At 45.5% G+C, this 20,010-nt stretch overlaps 1 protein-coding gene across 2 annotated transcripts in view; it reads left to right on the forward strand.

The window, feature by feature from the left end:
- The first annotated feature begins 73 nt into the window (after positions 1–73).
- The window catches only part of COG7 (component of oligomeric golgi complex 7), an 81,132-nt gene continuing 61,195 nt past the window's right edge, over positions 74–20,010 (forward strand). Inside the window, exons 1-4 of one of the 2 annotated variants that reach the window (XM_003930189.4) lie at positions 74–9,709; positions 15,235–15,383; positions 16,154–16,270; positions 17,401–17,569. In XM_003930189.4, the coding sequence (XP_003930238.3) occupies positions 9,541–9,709; positions 15,235–15,383; positions 16,154–16,270; positions 17,401–17,569 (604 nt within the window). In that variant the 5' untranslated portion in view covers positions 74–9,540. The remainder of the gene's footprint in view (positions 9,710–15,234; positions 15,384–16,153; positions 16,271–17,400; positions 17,570–20,010) is intronic. The other variant, XM_010340784.3, reaches the window with a different exon arrangement.

Here is a 20,010-nt window from a genome sequence, read left to right on the forward strand (position 1 = left end):
TTGTGTTTAGTGATGATAGGCCTAAAGGGAAATATCTTCTGTCCAGAAGTAAAAGAAACTTTATGAAGGATGTAGAAGCTTAACTGCCTCTGTGAAGAGAGAACCTGAAGATCTGAGGAAAGCTGGACAGAAGAGGTAGATATTGCATTTGTAATATGACAGAAAAATTCGAGTTTATATTAGTGACCACTTACTGTGTGCTAGGAACTTGAATGTGTGTTGACAAGTCCTGCTTGGCCTGATCGGTGGGAGAAAGAACCTGAGGCTGGCTGAGATGGCCAGGCGGAGGGCTTCGAAGTCCAAGCAACTGACCTGGCTGGTGGGTTTCTACCTCCGAAACTGCAAGGTCTGTTTGGAGCTCTTAATCACAATATCTGATATTTTTACAGTGTGATCTTTTGACTTCTACATATAGTGGAAATCTGCCAACACTAATTGGTGGAGATGGGAACTGTAAGAGATCAGGTATGCTAATTTTAAGCAAATGTGAAAGCTCATAAGACATAAACAATGGGGTGATTTCACTTGCCGTAATTCACATAAGACGAATTGTAATCTAAAAGTACTTCCTTGCTTGTCTTCTGTGTAGCTTTCCCTCCCTCCCCCCTTTTCTTGAGGCCAAGTCTCACACTGTTGCCCAGGCTGGAGTGCAGTAGTGTGATCTCAGCTCACTGCAATCTCTGCCTACTCGGTTCAAGCGATTCTTGTGTCTCAGCCTCCCAAGTAGCTGGGACTACAGGCGTGAGCACCATGCCCAGCTAATTTTTGTATTTTTAGTAGAGACGGAATTTCACCATGTTGGTCAGGCTGGTCTCGAACTCCTGACCTCAGGTGATGCACCTGCCTCGGCCTCTCAGAGTGCTGGGATTACAGGTGTGAGCCACTGCACCTGCCCTCTGTTTAGCTTTTATAGGCTCTGTTGCTGTTGCATAGTCTGGAAAGAGGTACCCATCATAATGACAGCATCTCCTTATGAAGGGTTTTGGTTAAAATGGGTGAATGAGACTTAAAGATAAAACCAGGCCTTCTCCCCTATAGTTCAAAGGTAGACTCGTGTGTATACCTGAACATTCTTGCTTTTGAGGAGACAGACCCCTAATGGTACTACTGTGCTTAGGTGTTGGACAGGATAGGAGTGGGAGGAGAGAAAGCAGGCTGCTGTCCTGAAAGTGGCTGTGGTTTATGTCATCACTGCCTTCTAATCAGCAAGTCCAGTGGCCACTCAGAACCCAGCTCCTACCTCTTCATTCACTCAACAAGTAGTTATTGGCCAGGCGCAGTGGCTCACGCCTGTAATCCCAGCATTTTTGGAGGCTGAATGGGATGATTGCTTGACCCTAGGATTTCAAGTCCATCCTGAGATACATGGTGAGACCTTGTCTCTATTTAAAAAAAAAAAAAAAAAAAAGTTATTGACAAGCTACCCTGAGCCAGGTACCACCCTGAAGGAGCTTCTGTTCTTTGGGGAGAAGCAAATTCATGTGTGTGCTGGAGATCAGGCCCTCATGGCCATTGCTTTCCAGTATCCTGAACTCTGCAGGGGTCCTTGTTGATCCCTATTTCTTGACCTACCTCCATGACTGCTCTTAATCCTCTGTCCCTTAAGTGTGGTTGTTTTCCAGAGTCCAGTCCTCAGGACTTGCCCATCCACACACTGAGGCCTGGCAGTCAGGTGGCTCTAAACCATGTAGATGGATTATAGATCTCTCTTAAGCTGCCACCTCATTGCTGAGCCCAGATCATATTTCATTTTGTCAGTGGGTATCTGTAGCTGGAGGTTCCACTGTTGCTTCAATCTCAAGTTACTTAGAATGGAACCCATAGTCCTGCCCTTCCACCTACATGCTCTTACTTGGAAGCACCTGAGACTTACTGGGTCCCTGATTCCTGCTTCATCTGTATCCGCGAAGTAGTTTCATGTCATGTTGCCTGTTTCCTGCATAATCCCATATCATTGCCACTGCTCTGGTTTGGGCTTCCCCCACCACCCCTCTGCTTTTTTTTTTTTTTTTTTTTTTTTTGGGACAATGCCTGTGTCCCAATTCTGAGTACCAACTGCAAATCTGAGCATTTGACCAGGTGAAAAATCCTGAATGGCTTCCTGATGCCTACCTGCTTACAGGATCAAATTCAAGTTGCACACCGGCACTCAGTGCCCTTCTGGTGTCATCTGCCAAGACTAGGGCCTGCTTCACCACAACCACAATAAAGTCCTTTCAAGCCCTGATAATGCCATGTTTTGTCATAACCTTTTGCCTACATATGTAGTTAATTCACTCTTCTTGTTATCTATTCCACAAACTTAAGACTGGGCAAAAATGTTACCTTATCTGTGAGCCACTCTTTGAACATAAACAGGTGATGAAGATAGTGTTGAAAACAGGATAAATGAGCTGGCTGTGGTGCTCACGTCTGTAATTCCAGCACCTGGGAAGCCAAGGTGGGCAGATTACGAGGTCTAGAAATCGAGACCATCCTGGCCAACATGGTGAAGCCCTGTCTCTACTAAAAATGCAAAAATTAGCTGGGCATAGTGGTGGGCGTGTGTAGTCTCAGCTGCTCAGGAGGCTGAGGCAGGAGAATTGCTTGAACCTGGAGGAGGTGGACATTGGGGTGAGCCAAGATCGTGCCACTACTACAGCCTGGTGACAGAACAAGACTTGGTCTCAAAAAAAAGGATAAATGACAACCAAAACAAAACTGAATATTAGCTAGTAAAGACAGTGTAAATTGAGACAGTTAATGTTAAAAGTAGAAAGCAAAGGCAATATTCTAGAATACAAATAGTGCATGCCTACTACAGTATTAACCCCAAATCCTTCAAATATACCCATTATAGAAGATGCTTACACAGTGTCAAGAGTATAAAAGTTGGGTTTTTTTCTTTTTGTTGAGACGACTTTGCTCTTGCCCAGGCTGGAGTGCAATGGCACAATTGTAGCTCAATGCAGCCTTGAATTCCTGTGCTCAGGTGATCCTCCTGCTTCTGCCTCTGGAGTACCTGGGACTACAGATTCGTGCCACCATGCCTAGCTAATATTTCAGTTTTTGGTAAAGATGGGATCTCTGTGTTGCCCAGGCTGGTCTTGTGCTCAAGCGACCCTCCTACCTTGACCTCCCAAAGTGATGGGATTACAGGTGTGAGCCACCATGTCCTGACCCCAGTTTTAAAGCCAAGCAATGCACCAAGATGTTTGTGTGCACATGTGACAGTGGTAATCTTTGGGTCATGGAATGACATAGGTTTTCTTTAAATTTTATCTGAACTTTTGAAAATTTCTAATCTGAAAATCTTATTTTTTATGCTCAGTGTTGGCTTTAAAAAAAATAAAAATAAAGACATTGACATGATTCAAAATTACGAAAGGTGAAAATCCTTCCCACCCAGCTACCATCCTCTGTCTTTTCAGAGAGATTCTAGGCATGTTCAAGAAAATACAGTATACTGTTCTGTTTTTTGTTCTATTCATGTACCACTATAGAGATAGCTTGGAGATGATGCCATTATCAGCATGAATTAATGAAAAGAATAGCCCTGCTCTCTCCCCTGAGTTCATATGATTCAAATCAAGCATTTATGCGTTGAAAGTGCCTCATATTCAAACTTGGGGGCTAGCAATTCCCTCAGTTTCCTTGTATCCTGTCCCTCCCACTTGCACCATTCCCAGGTGCCCAAGCAGGCCAGACTTCTCTGGCAGCCTTCTCTTGCCTTCATGCTGGCAGTCCTGTGCACTAGAGTGAACCAAGTATGGGCTGGGAAATCTGGTTCAATTTCTAGCTTTTTGCCACCTGTAGCATCTTGGACAAGTCAGTGATCTCTGGGCCTCAGTTTTTAATGGTAAAAATGTTAAGAAGTTTACTTCACACATTTTGGTGAGAATTTAATGAAGTGTACGAAATAGATAAAAGAGATATTCTATAAATTTAGGTGTTATTTCTCAAATTACCTTCACATCTCAGATTTTTTTTTAACCATTATAACAGTGGTGACTTTAATCACTGTTCATTTCACAGCCTCTCCCACTCTCACAAAACCACAGAAGTTGTGCTAAGAATGCCTATAGCTTATGAGTATTTGCATAGGCAGCAGAAAAGGTTGATACTTTAATAAAATCTGACCATACCGGCTAGGCACAGTGGCTCACGCCTATGATCCCCAGCACTTTGGGAGGCTGAGGCAGGTGGGTCATGAGGTCAGGAGTTCAAGACCAGCCTGACCAATATGGTGAAACCCCATCTCTACTAAAAAAAATAAATAAATAATTGGGCATGGTGGCACATGTCTGTAGTCCCAGCTACTTGGGAGGCTGAGGCAGAAGAGGAGGTAGAGATTGTAGTGAGCCGAGACTGGGCCACTGCACTCTAACCTGATGACAGGAGCCAACAACAAAACAAAACAAAAAACTGAGCACAGTGGCTCATGCCTGAAATCCCAGCACTTTGGGAGGCCAAGGTGGGTGGATCACCTTAGGTTGGGAGTTCAGGACCAGCCTGACCAACATGGAGAAACCCCTAGAAATAACAAAATTAGCCAGGTGTGGTGGCAGGTGCCTGTAATCCCAGCTATTGGGGAGGCCGAGGCAGGAAAATCACTTAAATCCAGGAGTTGGAGGTTGCAGTGAGCTGAGATCGTGCCAGTGCACTCCAACCTAGGTGACAGAGCGAGACTCCATCTAAAAAAAAGTCACAGTTGAAATGTTTATTTTTCTCTGTATTAGTTCCTTAGAACTGCTATGGCAATGACCACAAGCTGGGTCGTTTATGGTAACAGATGTGTTGTCTCAGTTCTGCAGGCTGGGAGTCTAAAATTGGGGCCATGGTGCTTCCTCTGAAGCCTGTTAGGAGAATCTTGGTGGTTGCTGGCTTCCACCGTCTTTGACTTCCTTGGCCTGCAGCTGTGTAACTCCAGTTTTGCCTTCATTGCCACATGGTGTTCTTGTGTCGTATTCACATGACCAATTTTTCTTATCTTTTTTTTTTTTTTTTTTTTTAAGAGACATGCTGGAGTGCAGTGGCATGGCCACAGCTCACTGCAGCCTCAAACTCCTGGGCTTTAGGGATCCTCCCACTTTGGCCTCCCAAGTAGCTAGGACTACAGGTAGTGCTGCTACAACTGGCTAAGTTTTAATTTTTTGTAGAGATGAGGGCCTCACCATGTTGCCCAGGCTAGTCATGGGCTCCTGGCCTCACAAAGTGTAGGGATTACAGGCATGAGTCACCATGCCCAGCCTGACCCTACTATGTCTCTAATCATATTTAATTAGTACTGCATATCTTTTTGGATTAAGTAAAATCAATTTCCCTAGCATTCAAATTTCTCTACAGCATAGCCTCGTCTCAGCTTCAGTTTCCTCTTCTGGGAATCTAAATACTACCTGCCTTAAGTAAAAAGGCTGTGAGGAAACCATGTGGAGCCTGTAATCCCAGTACTTTGGGAAGCTGAGCTGGGAGGATTGCTTGAGGCCAGGAATTTGAGACCATCCTGGGCAACATTGTGAGACCTGTCTCTACAAAAAATTAGGTGAAAATGGTGGCATACACCTGTATTCCCAGCTACTCAGGAGGTTGAGGTAGGAGTTGGCTTGAGCCCAGGAGGCAAAGGTTGCAGAGGAGGCAGTGGTGAGATAAGATCACACCACGGCACTCCAGCCTGGGTGCCAGAGCCAGACTCTGTCTCCAAAAAGGTGGAAACTGTCATAGTGGATTGAAAACACTACCACCACCACCACCAAATTCCAACTATATGCTGTCTACAGAAGGTACTCTTAGGTTCACAAATAAGTTGGAAGTAAAAGAAGGATAAAAGATTAGCCATGCAAGTAGTAATCATAAAGCTGGAATGGCTATGTTAATATCACACAAAATGGCCTTTTTTTGTTTTAAAGATGGAGTCTTGCTCTGTAGCCCAGGCTGCAGTGCAATGGCATGATCTCACCTCACAGCAACCTCCGCCTGCTGGGTTCAAACGATTCTCCTGGCTCAGCCTCCTGAGTAGCTGGGATTACAGGTGCCTGCCATAATGCCTGGCTAATTATTGAATTTTTAGTAGAGACAGGATTTCATCATGTTGGCCAGGCTGGTCTTGACCTCCTGACCTCAAGTGATCTGCCCTCCTCAGCCTCCCAAAGGGCTGGGATTATAGGCATGAGCCACCGCACCTGGCACAAAATAAACTTTAAGACAAGACTATTACTAGAGACAAAAAAAGTACATTTAATAATGATAAAAGGAGACTAGGCATGGTGGCTTACACTTCTAATCCCAGAACTTTGAGAGGCCAGGGTGAATGAATCACCTGAGGTCAGGAGTTCGAGACCAGCCTGGCCAAAATGGCAAAACCTGTCTCTACTAAAAATACGAGAATAGCGTGGTGGTTCCTGCCTATAATCTCCACTACTTGGGAGGCTGAGGTGGGAGAACTGCTTGAACCCAGGAGGTGGAGGTTGCAGTGAGCTGAGATCCTGCATTCCACTCCAGCCTGGGCAACAAGAGCAAAATTCTGTCTTAAAAAAAAAAAAAGAGAAAAACTGATTCAAGAAATAGAAAATCTGAGTAGACCTATATCAAGTAAACAAGTTGAATTCGTAATTTAAAAAATTTCCACAAATTAACATCCAAGTCCAAATGGCTTCACTTTGAATTTTGTCAAGTATTCATAGAAGTAATTATTACTCCTTCACAAACTCATAAAGAAGGGAGGATCAGTTCCCTTCTCTGATTCTCATTCTCTAAGACCAGTATTAACCATATACAAAAATCAGAGAAAAACATCATGAAAAAAGTAATTGCAGACCAATATGCCCCACAAACATGCAGGCTTGAATATAAACACAAATCTTCCCCCAAATATTAGCAAAGCAAATCCAGTAACACATAAATGTCATTATACACTATGACCCTGTAGCATTTATCCCAGGAATGCAAGATTTGTTTAACATCTTGTTATTTTCAAAACAGGATCTCCCTCCATCACCCAGGCCAGAGTGCAATGGCTCAGTCTTGGTTCACTGCAGCCTCTGCCTCCCAGGTTCAAGTGATTCTTGTGCCTCAGCCTCCCAAGTAGCTAGGATTACAGGTGTGTGCCACCACGCCCACCTAATTTTTGTATTTTCAGTAGTTTTCACCCTGTTGGCCAGGTTGGTCTTGAACTCCTGGCCTCAAGCGATCTGCCCACATTGGCTAGTGCTAGGATTACAGGCATAAGCCACTGTGCCCGGTCCCAAGATTCATTTACTATCATAAAATCAATTACTATGTCATTTGAATAGAATGTGACAAGAACCACATGATTATCTCAATAGGCAGAGGAAGAAAAAACAAAAAACCCAACATCCTAAAAAAAACTCAACAAACTAGGAATAGAAAGGGACTTCTGGCTGGGCATGGTGGCTCATGCCTGTAATCTCAGCACTTTAGGAGGCCAAGACAGGTCTTGAACCTGAGGTCAGGAGTTCGAGACCAGCCTGGCCAACATGGTGAAACCCTGTCTCTGTTAAACATACAAAAATTTTGCCAGGTGTGGTGGTGGGCACCTGTAATCCCAGATTCTCAGTAGGCCAAGGCAGTAAGCTGAGGTCGCACCATTGCACTCCAGCCTGGGCAACAAGAGCAAAACTATGCCTCCAAAAAAAGAAAAAGAACCAAACTGGAAAGGGAAAAGGAAGTGTCTATTCATAGATGACATGATTCTGTATGTAAATCCCAAGCAACACCCCCACGCAAAAACTAGAAAATTAACAGCCAAAGGTACAAGATAAATCTATAGAAATAAATTGTTGCTGGGCACAGTGGCTCATGCCTGTAATCCCAGCACTTTGAGAGGCTAAGGAGGGTGGATCATCCTGAGGTCAGGAGTTCAAGACCAGCCTGGCCAACACAGCGAAACACCATCTGTACTAAAAATGCAAAAATGAGCCAAATGTGGTGGTGGGTGCCTGTAGTCCCAGCTACTCTGGAGGCTGAGGCAGGAGAATCACTTGAATTCAGGAGATGGAGGTTACATTGAGCTGAGATTGCTCCACTGCACTCCACCCTGCAAGACAGAGCAAGACCACGTCTCAAAAAATTTTTTTCTGTAACAAGAAATTATGAAAGTTAAGAAAATTCCATTAACAGTAGCATTAAAAGGAAATTCTTATAAATTTAACAAAAGAAGTGCAAGACTTTTATACAATGAAAACTAGAAAATATTGCTGAGAGAAATTTAAAAAGATCTTAATCAGATCTCAGTCATCAAGGGTGATTCCCACTAGGGGACACTGGGCGCTGTGTAGACAGATTTTTGCACAATTTGGAGGAGAGAATGTTGCTCCTAATGGGTAATGGCCAGGGATGCTGCTAAGTACCTCACAATGCATAGGCCAGGCCCCCATAACCAAAAATTATCTAGCCTCGATAGTGCCAAGACTGAAAAATTCCAATCTGCACCTCAAAACACATCGTTAAGAAAATAAGGCCAGGCGAGGTGGCTCACGCCTGTGATCTCTGAACTTTGGGAGGCTGAAGCGGGCGGATCACCTGAGATCTGGAGTTCGAGACCAGCCTGGCCAACATAGAGAAACCCCGTCTCTACTAAAAATACAAAAATTAGCTGGGCGTATGGTGCGCGCCTAATCCCAGCTACTCGGGAGACTGAGACAGGAGAATTGCTTGAACCCGGGAGGCAGAGGTTGCAGTGAGCTGAGATCGTGCCACTGCACTCTAGCCTGGGCAACAGAGCGAGACTCTTGTCTAAAACAAACAAATTAGCGTGGTGGCGGGCGCCTGTAATCCCAGCTACTCTGGAGGCTGAGGCAAAAGAATGGCTTGAACCGGAAGGCGGATGTTGGTAGTGAGCCGAGTTCGTGCCACTGCACTCCAAACTGGGCACAGAGCAAGACTCTGTAAAAAAAGAAAAAAGAAAGAAAACAGCCGGGAGTGGGGGCGCGCACCTGTAGTCCCAGGTACTCGAGAAGCTGAGGTGGGAGGATCGCTTGCACCCAGGAATTTGAGGCTGCAGTGAGCTAAGATCGTTCCATTGCCCTCCATTGCTGCCCACTGCGCTCCGTTGTCCATCTTTCTTGAACTCCTGGTCTCAAGCGATTCTCCCGCGTCGGCTTCCCAAAGAGCTGGGATTACAGGCGTGAGCCACCGGGTAAATGCGCTAATTATGTATGTCAGGGCTTCGTAGCGAGCACATAGTTTAGTCCTTGCCAAACGTTACCAGATGCGGGACTTTCGTCGGTGCCGGGAGCTCTGAGTCTGGGACGTTTCTCCCACACACAACTCAGCTCAACTCAGCGCGCCAAACGCCTGCAGTCGCTATGGTAACGGCCAACCACTTCCGGAAGAAGAACGGCGCGCGGCGAGGGTCATTCCCAGCCGCAACCTGAGTGGGCTCAGCCGAGAAGCGCAAAGCGGTAAGTTGCCAGTCCTGGAGGTTCCGGGGTTCGCCTCGGAGGGCAGCCTCGGAGCTCTCGCAGGTTCGCTCGCTTCTGCGTCCTCGTTGCCTCCCGGAGCCAACTCTTAAGTCCTGGACGCCAGGCCTGAGACAGTGCCGCCATGGACTTCTCCAAGTTCCTGGCCGACGACTTTGACGTGAAGGAGTGGATCAATGCGGCCTTCAGGGCCGGCTCCAAGGAGGCGGCGTCCGGGAAGGCTGACAGCCACGCAGCCACCCTGGTGATGAAGCTGCAGCTGTTCATCCAAGAGGTGAACCACGCCGTGGAGGGTGAGCCGCGAGGGGCCCTGGCCGCGAGACCCTCCCCTGCGCTCCGCTGGGCAGAGGTCCCCGGACTTGCGTGGGGCACCCGGGTGGGCGGTGCACGCATGGACAGCAAATACCTGTGCTTCCCTTGGCTAGCCTAAGTCCTGATCCCATCAGCGGGAGTCTCAGCTGGGTGCCGCGCTGTCTGGAAGACTTGCTTTTCCTCCTCTGCCTGGGCTATAAGTTTCCTTTTTCTTTTCTTTCTGTTTTTTTCTTTTGAAACAGGGTCTCACTCTTTTGCCCAGGCTAGAGTGCAGTGGCTCGATCATAGCCCACTGCAGCCTCGAACTCCTGCTCTCAAGCGATCCTCTAGCTTCCCGAGTAGCTGGGACTACAGGGGCAAGCCACCACGCCCCGCTAATTTTGTTTTAAAAAAAAATTGTACTTGTGTCAGTTTGCTGAGAATGATGGTTTCTAGGTTCATCCATGTCCCTACAAAGGACACGAACTCATCGTTTTTGATGGCTGCATAATATTCCATGGTGTATATGCATCACATTTTCCCTGTTCAGTCTATCATGGGGGAGGGGTGGGGAGTTGGGGAGAGAGAGCATGGGGAGAAATGCCAGATATAGGTGATGGGGAGGAAGGCAGCAAATCACACTGCCATGTGTGTATCTATGCAGCAATCTTGCATGTTCTTCACGTGTACCCCAAAACCTAAAATGCAATTTAAAAAAATTGTAGAGATGGGGTCTCACTCTGTTGCCCAGACTAGTCTCAAATTCCTGGGCACAGTGGGTTTTCCAGTCTTGGCCTCCCAAAGTTCTGTGATTATACATGTGAGCCACCACATCTGGCCTAAAGTTTCCTTTTGAAACTTTGAAAGAGTGGATTTTATTGAAGTTGTCCTTCTCTAACTCAATAGCAGATCTCTGGAATTCCCTTTTTATTGTTATCTATAGGCATTGGAAAATAAGATGGGTCTTTTTAAATGCTAGAAGTTTTAAACCGTTCCTAACATGTCTTTGTTGAGTCACCTTCCAGAATGTGAGATACAGCAGCTCCGGTTTCTGGGTTTCTGATATGGTGACTTGAGTCAAGGGCCCAGTGTCCAAGAAAATTGGCTTGACTTTTTGTCATCTAGGAGCCAGAGTTTGTGAGATGTTTATTCAAAGAGTTAAAGAGGGCCGGGCGCGGTGGCTCAAGCCTGTAATCCCAGCACTTTGGGAGGCCGAGGCGGGCGGATCACGAGGTCGAGAGATCAAGACCATCCTGGTCAACATGGTGAAACCCCGTCTCTACTAAAAATACAAAAAATTAGCTGGGCATGGTGGCTCGTGCCTGTAATCCCAGCTACTCAGGAGGCTGAGGCAGGAGAATTGCCTGAACCCAGGAGGCGGAGGTTGCAGTGAGCCGAGATCGCGCCATTGCACTCCAGCCTGGGTAACAAGAGCGAAACTCCGTCTCAAAAAAAAAAAAAAAAAAAAAAAAGAGTTAAAGAGCCTGTTTCTGTATCAAACAATAAACTGTTAAAAGAAAAAAAGAAGAGTGAATTTTGAGAGTATGAAGGAAGTAGCCAACGGATTCCTGTATCTGGCACTAAATGTATTATGGTATAGGTGTAAGGGAATGACACGGATTTGGAAAACTTTGTTTTAGTGGATTTCCTGTCAGATGAGGAAGGTAGGCTGGTCTTAATGGAGACCTAAACCTTTTTTTTTTTTTTTTTTTTTTTTTTGAGAGAGAGGGTCTCATTCCTTATTCTGCTGTCCAAGCTGGAATGCAGTGATACCATCATAGCTCACTGCACCCTCCAACTCCTGGGTTCAAGCAATCCTCTCGTCTCAGCCTCCCAAGTAATGGGGACTACAGGTATGTGCCACCATGCCTGGCTACATTTTAAAAAAAAATTTTTTTTTTTAGAGACACCAGGTCACACTGTGTTGTCTGGGTTGATCTCAAATTCCTGACGTCAAGTGATTCTCCCATCTTGGCATCTCAAAGCTCTAGGATTACTGGTGCGAGCCACCGTACCTGGCCTAAACTAGTTTTTGAGGATAAGTTAAATTATAAAAAATAACATGCACTGGCAACCATTTCATGTAACTCCTTGACCTGACTTTTATTTACCGTGTGTTGATTCAGTACATACTGCACACAAGTCTCTTTCCCGGGCTCAGCTGGAAAGACCAAACAGACTACTTCTACTGGAAGTGGATGGTCCAGGAAATGTTCCCTTTTTTGTTGTTGTTTTTTTGAGACAAAATCTCGCTCTGTGCCCTAGGCTGGTGTGCAGTGGCACCATCTTGGCTCACTGTGGCCTCTGCCTCCTGGTTCAAATGATTCTCCTGCGTCAGCCTCCCGAGTAGCTGGGATTACGGTTACTCATCACCACACTCAGCTAATTTTGTACTTTTAATAGAGATGGGGTTTCATCATGTTGCCCAGGCTGGTCTCAAGCTCCAGACCTCAGGTGATGCACTTTCCTTGGCCTCCTAAAGTGCCGGGATTACAGGCCTGAGCCACTGTGCCCAACCAGATGTGCCCAGTGTTTAAGTAAAGATAGGGATGGGGCTTGATTTCACTGCAGATTGTTTTCTCTCTTTTCTTTTCTTTTCTTTTTTCTTTCTTGAGACAATGTCTCACTTTGTCTCCCAGGCTACAGTGCAGTGGCACGGTCATTGCTCACTGCAGCTTCACCTCATGGACTCAAGCAATTCTCTTGCCTCAGCCTCCTGAATAACCACAGGCATGTGCCACCATGCCAAGCTAATTTTTTAATTTTTTTGTAGAAATGGCCTCTCACTATGTTGTCCAGGTTGGTCTCAAACTCCTGAGCTCAGGCGATCCTCCAGCCTTTGCCTCCCAAAGTTCTGGGATTATAGGTGTGAGCTACTGTGCCCGGCCCATATTCTTTATTGTACCTGGCATCTTTTACTAATTATTGAGCACTTACTATGCATGTGTCCAGAAATGGGCAGTGGGGAGGAAAAGTTTATCTTGCTGGAGCTTGCTGCCTGTGGGAAAGATAGAAACACAGTTAAATTACAATGAGGGGTGGCTTGACTGAGAATAGAATCTGGAGTTGTGAGAGCCGGCAGGAAGATTCAGTTATATCTTGTTTAGAAGAATCATAAAGCACTTCCCTGTGTTAGACCTTGAAGGAAAACTTTGTAGGGCAAAGAGAAAGGATATTAATAATAATATAATAGCAAATTGGCCGGGTACAGTGACTCACACCTGTAATCCTGGTACTTTGGAAGTACCAGGGCCCAAGTCTGCAATGAAGAAACATGATTATAGCAGTTCAAGCAGATGTTGAGGACCCCAAATTGGAGGACTGATTTCTTCATTTAGTCAGTCAACAAATATTTATTGGACACAAACTCTTTTCTAGGTTCAAAAATACACTGTTGAACAAGACCCAGTCTTGGATTGGAGAGGTCCACAGGGGCCACATTATGCAGGGATTTTATTTTATTTTTTTTATTTTTAAGAAATGGTGTCTTGCTCTGTTACCCAGGTTAGAGTGCTATGCAGGGATTTCATTGTCACATTAGAGTTTGAATTTAAGACCAAGCATGGTGGCTTATGCCTGTAATCCCAGCACTTTGAAGGCTGAGGCAAGTGGAACACCTGAGGTCAGGAGTTCAAGACCAGCCTGGCTAACATGATAAAATCCCATCTCTACTAAAAATTTAAAAAGTTAAGATGGGTGGATCACTTGAGACCAGGAATTTGAGACTAGCCTGACACACAGCAACCCTGTCTCTACTAAAAATACCAAAATTAGCTGGCCGTGGTGGTACACAACTGCAATCCCAACTACTTGGAGGCTGAGGCAGGAGAATTGCTTGAACCTAGGAGGCAGAGGTTGCAATGAGCCGAGATTGTGCCATTGCACTCCAGTCTGAATAACAGAGGGAGACTGTGTCTCAATAAATAAATAGTTTGAATTTAATTTAAAAATAAGGCAATGTAGGAATTTTTTTTTTTTTTTTTTTTTTTTTTTTTTTTTTTTTTTTAGGTGGAGTTTCTCTCTCGTTACCCAGGCTGGAGTGCAGTGGCACGATCTCGGCTCACCACAACCTCCGCCTCCTGGGTTCAGGCAATTCTCCTGCCTCGGCCTCCTGAGTAGCTGGGATTACAGGCACGCGCCACCATGCCCAGCTAATTTTTGTATTTTTAGTAGAGACGGGGTTTCACCATGTTGACCAGGATGGTCTTGATCTCTTGACCTCATGATCCACCCGCCTTGGCTTCCCAAAGTGCTGGGATTACAGGCGTGAGCCACTGTGCCCGGCCGGCATTGTAGGATTTTAAAGCAGCGGAGTAACATGGTTCAGGAGGCTATTGCTGAGGCCCAGAAAAGATGATAGTGGCTTCAGCTGGGTTGATGGCAGTGAAGATGATGAGTAATGGGTAGATTTAAGATATTTTTAGGCTTGGCGTTGTGGCTCACACTTATAATCCCAGCATTTTGTGAGGCCTAGCCAGACAGGTCCCTTGAGCCCAGGAGTTTGAGACCAGCCTGGGCAACATGGCGAAACATCGTCTCTACAAAATATATGAAAATTATTCAGTCCTGGTGGTGTGTGCCTGTAGTCCCAGCTACTCAGGAGGCTGAGGTAGGAGGATCACCCGAGACCAGGAGGCTGAGGTTGCAGTGAGCTGTGATTGCGCCACTGCACTCCAGTGTGGGCCACAGAGTGAAGAGACCCTGTCTCAAAAAGAATTTTAAAATAGGCTGGGTGCGGTGGCTCATGCCTGTAATCCCAGACTTTGGGAGGCCGAGGCAGGTGGATCCCCTGAGGTCAAGAGTTCTAGACCAGCCTTGGCCAACATGGCGAAACCTTGTTTCTACTAAAAATACAAAAAATTAGCTGGGCTTGGTGGCAGGCGCCTGTAATCCCAGTACGTGGAAGGCTGAGGCAGGAGAATCACTTGGACCCAGGAGGCGGAGGTTGCAGTGAGCCAAGATTGCGCCATTGTGCTCCAGCCTGGGGGACAGAGTGAGACTCTGTATCGAAAAAAAACCCCCAAACCAAAAACCAAACAAACAAAAAAACTATGGAAAGCAGATACTGGGGCCAGACCCATGTGAAGCTTGGTTTTAGCTCTGTAAGATCTTGGTCAAGTTACTTTAACCTCTCTGAGTTTTCTTATCAGTAGAAGGTGGCTGCAATGACTGCCATGGACATTTGTATAAAAGCCCCTGGGCACGCCTCCTTGCAAATGGAGTTATGATTTCACTGGTGGTGGCAAACAGTTGGTGTTGGGACAGGCTGATTGCTCATTCCTTGTGAAATCAAAGGTCCTTTCCCATCAGTCTGGGGACATGATGCTGGCAGGGGCCACCTCACTGACCATCCCCTTTCCTGCCCCATATTTTCGTCAGGCTCCAATAACTGTGTGGTTGGTCCTGCATTTCCTTTCTGTTGTCTGATTTGTTTTCTATTTTTCACTGGTGACTGGTCCAGCTTTCACCTTTCACCTTTTGTGGATATTGCTGGTCTTGATTTTTTTTTTTTTTTTTTTTGCTATAGAAACAAGTCACCAAGCCCTCCAGAACATGCCCAAAGTGCTCCGTGATGTCGAAGCTCTAAAACAGGAGGCATCTTTCCTGAAAGAACAGATGATTCTTGTCAAGGAGGACATTAAAAAATTTGAACAGGATACATCTCAATCCATGCAGGTATTTTGGCTCCTGTCATAAATGGTGATTCTTGTTTTGGGAAGGTGTTCGCTCTCATAAGGGGTTTAGAACAGCACAGCGTTTTGGGAAGCCAGCCATCACTCAGGATTCTGCCCTAGCACTCAAACTATGCTATCCTTTTTTTGAGACACAGCCTTGCTCTGTTGCTGGAGTGCAGGCTGCAGTACAGTGGCGTGATCTCAGCTCACAGCAATCTCTGCCTCCCAGCTTCAAGCAATTCTTGTGCCTCAGCCTTTCAAGTAGCTGGAATCACAGACGTGTAACACCACGTCCAGCTGATTTTTGTATTTTTAGTAAAGACGGGGTTTCACCATGTTGCCCAGGCTGGTCTTGAACTCCTGGTCTCAAGTGATCCTCCCACCTCGGCCTTCCAAAGTACTGGGATTACAGGCATGTGCTGCCACACCTGGCCGATTTTTGTATTTTTAGTAGAGTTGGGGTTTCATCATGTTGTCCAGGCTGGTCTTGAACTCCTGACCTCAGGTGACCCACCTGCCTCAACCTCCCAAATGTGGGATTACAGGCATGAGCCACTGTGCCCGGCCCCAAAACTATGCTTTTACTTGGGTCTTTCAGCCAATTCACTTCTTCAGCACTGCTGATTAAATTTAGCCAGATGATTGGTGTTTTAGGAAACAGAAGCTTCCTAAAGACAGGAGCATGCTACCATACTTAGATTTCAAGTCCCTGATGGCAGGTGGAGAAAAAGGACCTACCACTTCATTTTTCACCCCTCTTATCTCTTTCAGGTGTTGGTAGAAATCGACCAGGTGAAGTCCAGAATGCAACTTGCTGCCGAATCTCTTCAGGAAGCAGATAAGTGGAGCACATTGAGCGCTGATATTGAGGAGACATTTAAGACTCAGGTAGGTTTCTTGTTTAGAGGATGTTATGAAAAGTATTTAAGCAAAAACTTGAGGTTTGGAGAAAGCAAAAGAGATAACATTCATCAAAACCGTAAGGGAGAGTTGATTGCCAATAGGAGTATTCAGAAATCTTCAGACTCAGGGTGGGGAAGATCTGAAACTGCTCGGTGTGCTTTCAACCTCTTTGGCTTGCACCCTCTGTGTGACTGAAGCCTCTTAGTCGCAGAGTGAGTTCAGGAGAAGCCTCCATAAAGATGTACAGGCACCAGTCACAGTGACTCATGCCTGGAATCCCAGCTCTTTGGGATGTTGAGGTGGAAAGATCACTTGAGGCCAGGAGTTTGAGACCAGCCTGGGCAATGAGACCCCCATCTCTACAAAAAAAATTAAAAAATTAGCCAGGTGTGGTGGTGCACACTTGTAGTTCCAGCTACTCAGGAGACTGAGGTGGGAGAAACTCTTGAGTCCAGGAGTTGAAGGCCGCCGTTAACTATGATCATACCACTGCGCTCCAACCTGAGGGACGGAGCAAGACCATGTCTCAAAAAAAAAAAAGAAGAAAAACTGGCACAAGCAGAGAGCATTGGGGGTAAATGAATGAGAGGGTGGAACATGGGGAGGGGCGAGCCTTATATACCATGGGAACTTGGTGAGTTATTGACCCCCTGTGACTCTGCAAACTGTGGAAAATAGTAATAGGTTTGACACCTGGATGTAAGGATAAAGTAAGATGATGTCTTATGAAAAACTCTTAAATTGTAAAGCAAAATGAATGATATATCAAGCAAAATTTTTAAAAAGTTACAAATATATGCCTGTAATCCCAGCACTTTGGGAGTCCAAGGCAGGCAGATCACAAGGTCAAGAGATCGAGACCAGCCTGGTCAACATGGTGAAACCCTGTCTCTATTAAAAATACAAAAATTAGCCAGACGTGGTGGCGCACACCTGTAGTCCCACTCGAGAGACTGAGGCAGGAGAATTGCTTGAACCCAGGAGGTGGAGGTTGTAGTGAGCCGAGATTGTGCCACTGCGCTTAAGCCTGGCAACAGAGTGAGACTTTGTCTCAAAAATAAATAAATAAATAAATAAATAAATAAATAAACATCCTCTATTCTTTTCTTTTCTAGGACATAGCTGTGATTTCTGCCAAGCTAACAGGTATGCAGAATAGCTTGATGATGCTTGTTGATACACCAGACTACTCTGAAAAATGTGTGCACTTGGAGGCACTGAAGAACAGGCTGGAGGCCCTAGCCAGTCCGCAGATTGTCGCAGCATTCACTTCTCAGGCCATAGGTGAGTGCTGGCTGCTCCTCATCTCTGTGTACCTCTCTCTATAAAGATAAGGCCTTCTAAGTCTACAGTTTTCTTAATGGTGATTGAATTATATAGATTAGAAGGAACTCTAATTTTTTTTTTTTTTTTTTTTTTTTTGGAGACAGAATCTCTCTCTGTCACCCAGGCTGGAGTGCAGTGGCATGATCTTGGCTCACTGAAACCTCTGCCTCCCAGGCTCAAGCAATTCTCCTGCCTCACCCTCCTGAGTAGCTGGGATTACAGACATGCGCCACCACACCCAGCTTGATTTTTCTGTATTTTTATTAGAGATGGGGTTTCACCATGTTGACCAGGCTAGTCTTGAACTCCTGACCTCAAGTGATCCACCTGCCTCGGCCTCCCAAAGTGCTGGAATTACAGGTGTGAGCCACCGTGTCTGGCCCACAGCTATTTATGCTGGACAGAACATAGTGTGTATCCACTGCTTCTGTGCTCCTTCACTCCCATGTGTGTGTTATGCAAGCCCTTCTGCTTTGGGTTTCATGTTCTCCTGAACCTGTTCTGTCGAAGGTCTCCAACAGCTGTGCCGTTACAAAATTCGAAGTCCTCCTATCAGTCTGTACTTTGTTTTTGACAATGTTGTTTCACTCTCTCCTTTTCTGAAAACACTTTCTCTCTTGGTTTGAAACATAGCATCAGTTTTGTTTACGTGATGGTACATTTCTGATGATGAAATTAAATCATAAGAAGTTTTGGTATCTTAAGTGTTCTTTCTGATTTTTAAATTTGTTTTAGTTTGGTTGGGTGTGCTGAGATTGGGCTTCAATAATAACTTCTTGTTAAAAAATTTTTGTTTTCTACATAGAGACAAGGTCTCATTATGTCGCTCAGGCTGATCTCAGACTCCTGGCCTCAAGAAGTCATCCTGCCGTGGCCTCCAAAGTGCTAAGATTACAGGCCTGAGCCACCATACCTGGCTGAAAAGTTTTGTAATTAAAAAATTTTTTTTGGCTGGGCTCAGTGGCTCACTCCTGTTATCCCAGCAGTTTGGGAGTCTGAGGCAGGAGGATCACTTGAGGTCAGGAGTTTGACACCAGCTTGGTCAACATGGTGAAACATCTCTACTAAAAATACAAAAATTAGCCAGACCTGGTGGCACATGCCTCTAATTCCATCTACTTGAGAGGCTGAGACAGAAGAATTGCTTGAATCCAGGAGGCAGAGGTTGCAGTGAGCCGAGATGGTGACACTGTACTCCAGCCTGGGCAGCAAAGCAAAACTCTGTCTCAAAAAGAAATTTTTGTTAATGCTGTGTATTAGTGTCTATAAAAATAATTTTTTGACAGCTATAGCTAGACAATTATGAATAGGCAGACATAGACACATATATGTTCTTGTCATGTAAACATTAAGTTTCAGTGTAATGAATTTGACCATATAATTTTTTTTTTTTTGAGACGGAGTCTCACTCTGCCGCCCAGGCTAGAGTTCAATGGCATGATCTCAGCTTACTGTAACCACCGCCTCCTGAGTTCAAGGGGTTCTTGTGCCTCAGCCTCCCAAGTAGCTGGAATTACAAGTATGTGCCACCACACCTGGCTAATTTTTGTATTTTTAGTAGAGACTGGGTTTCATCATGTTGCCCAGGCTGGTCTTGAACTCCTGACGTCAAGCAGTCAACCCACCTTGGTCTCCCAAAGTGCTAGGATTACAGGCGTGAGCCACTGTGCCTGGGCCTGATTTTTTTGTTCTTGTGATGAGACCACTTACAATCTATTCTCTCATAAATTTCAAATACACAGTATAGGAGTATTAGTTACAGTCACTGTGCAGTGCATTAGCTCCCCCAAACTTATCTGTCTCATAACTGAAAATGTGTGCTCTTTGACTAGCATCTCTCCGTTTCCTCCACCCACTAGCCCTGGCACCCACTATTCTACTCTCTGTTTAACCTTGACTTTTTATGTTCCATATATGAGTGAGATCGTATAGTATTTGTCCTTCATTTTCTGGCTTATTTCACTTAGCATGATGCCCTGTAGGTTCATCCATGTTGTTGCAAGTGGCAGGATTTCTTTCTTTCTTTTTTTTTAATGGGTGAAGGGAGTGCTTTTAATAATTAAGCTGGAACAACAGGTGTAAACGGGGACTGTTGTGGGCCAACTAGACATATGGTCAACCCATGCATGCAGAACCCTTGGAATATGGTCACCCCACGCATACAGAACCCCTGGAGAATGACCCTGTGAATAGTTGAGTTTTCAGCGTGAGAGCTACTTAACCTCCTCATGCCAAATGGTATCACTCTTCTTCCTCAAAATGTGATTGTGGCCGTGTGCGGTGGCTCACGCCTGTAATCCCAGCACTTTGGGAGCTGAGGTGGGCGGGTCACTTGAGGTCAGGAGTTCGAGACTAGCCTGGCCAATATGGTGAAACCCTGTCTCTATAAAAATTAGCCC

This window comes from Saimiri boliviensis, chromosome 12 (assembly GCF_048565385.1).
Source record: "Saimiri boliviensis isolate mSaiBol1 chromosome 12, mSaiBol1.pri, whole genome shotgun sequence".
Lineage (NCBI taxonomy): Eukaryota > Metazoa > Chordata > Mammalia > Primates > Cebidae > Saimiri > Saimiri boliviensis.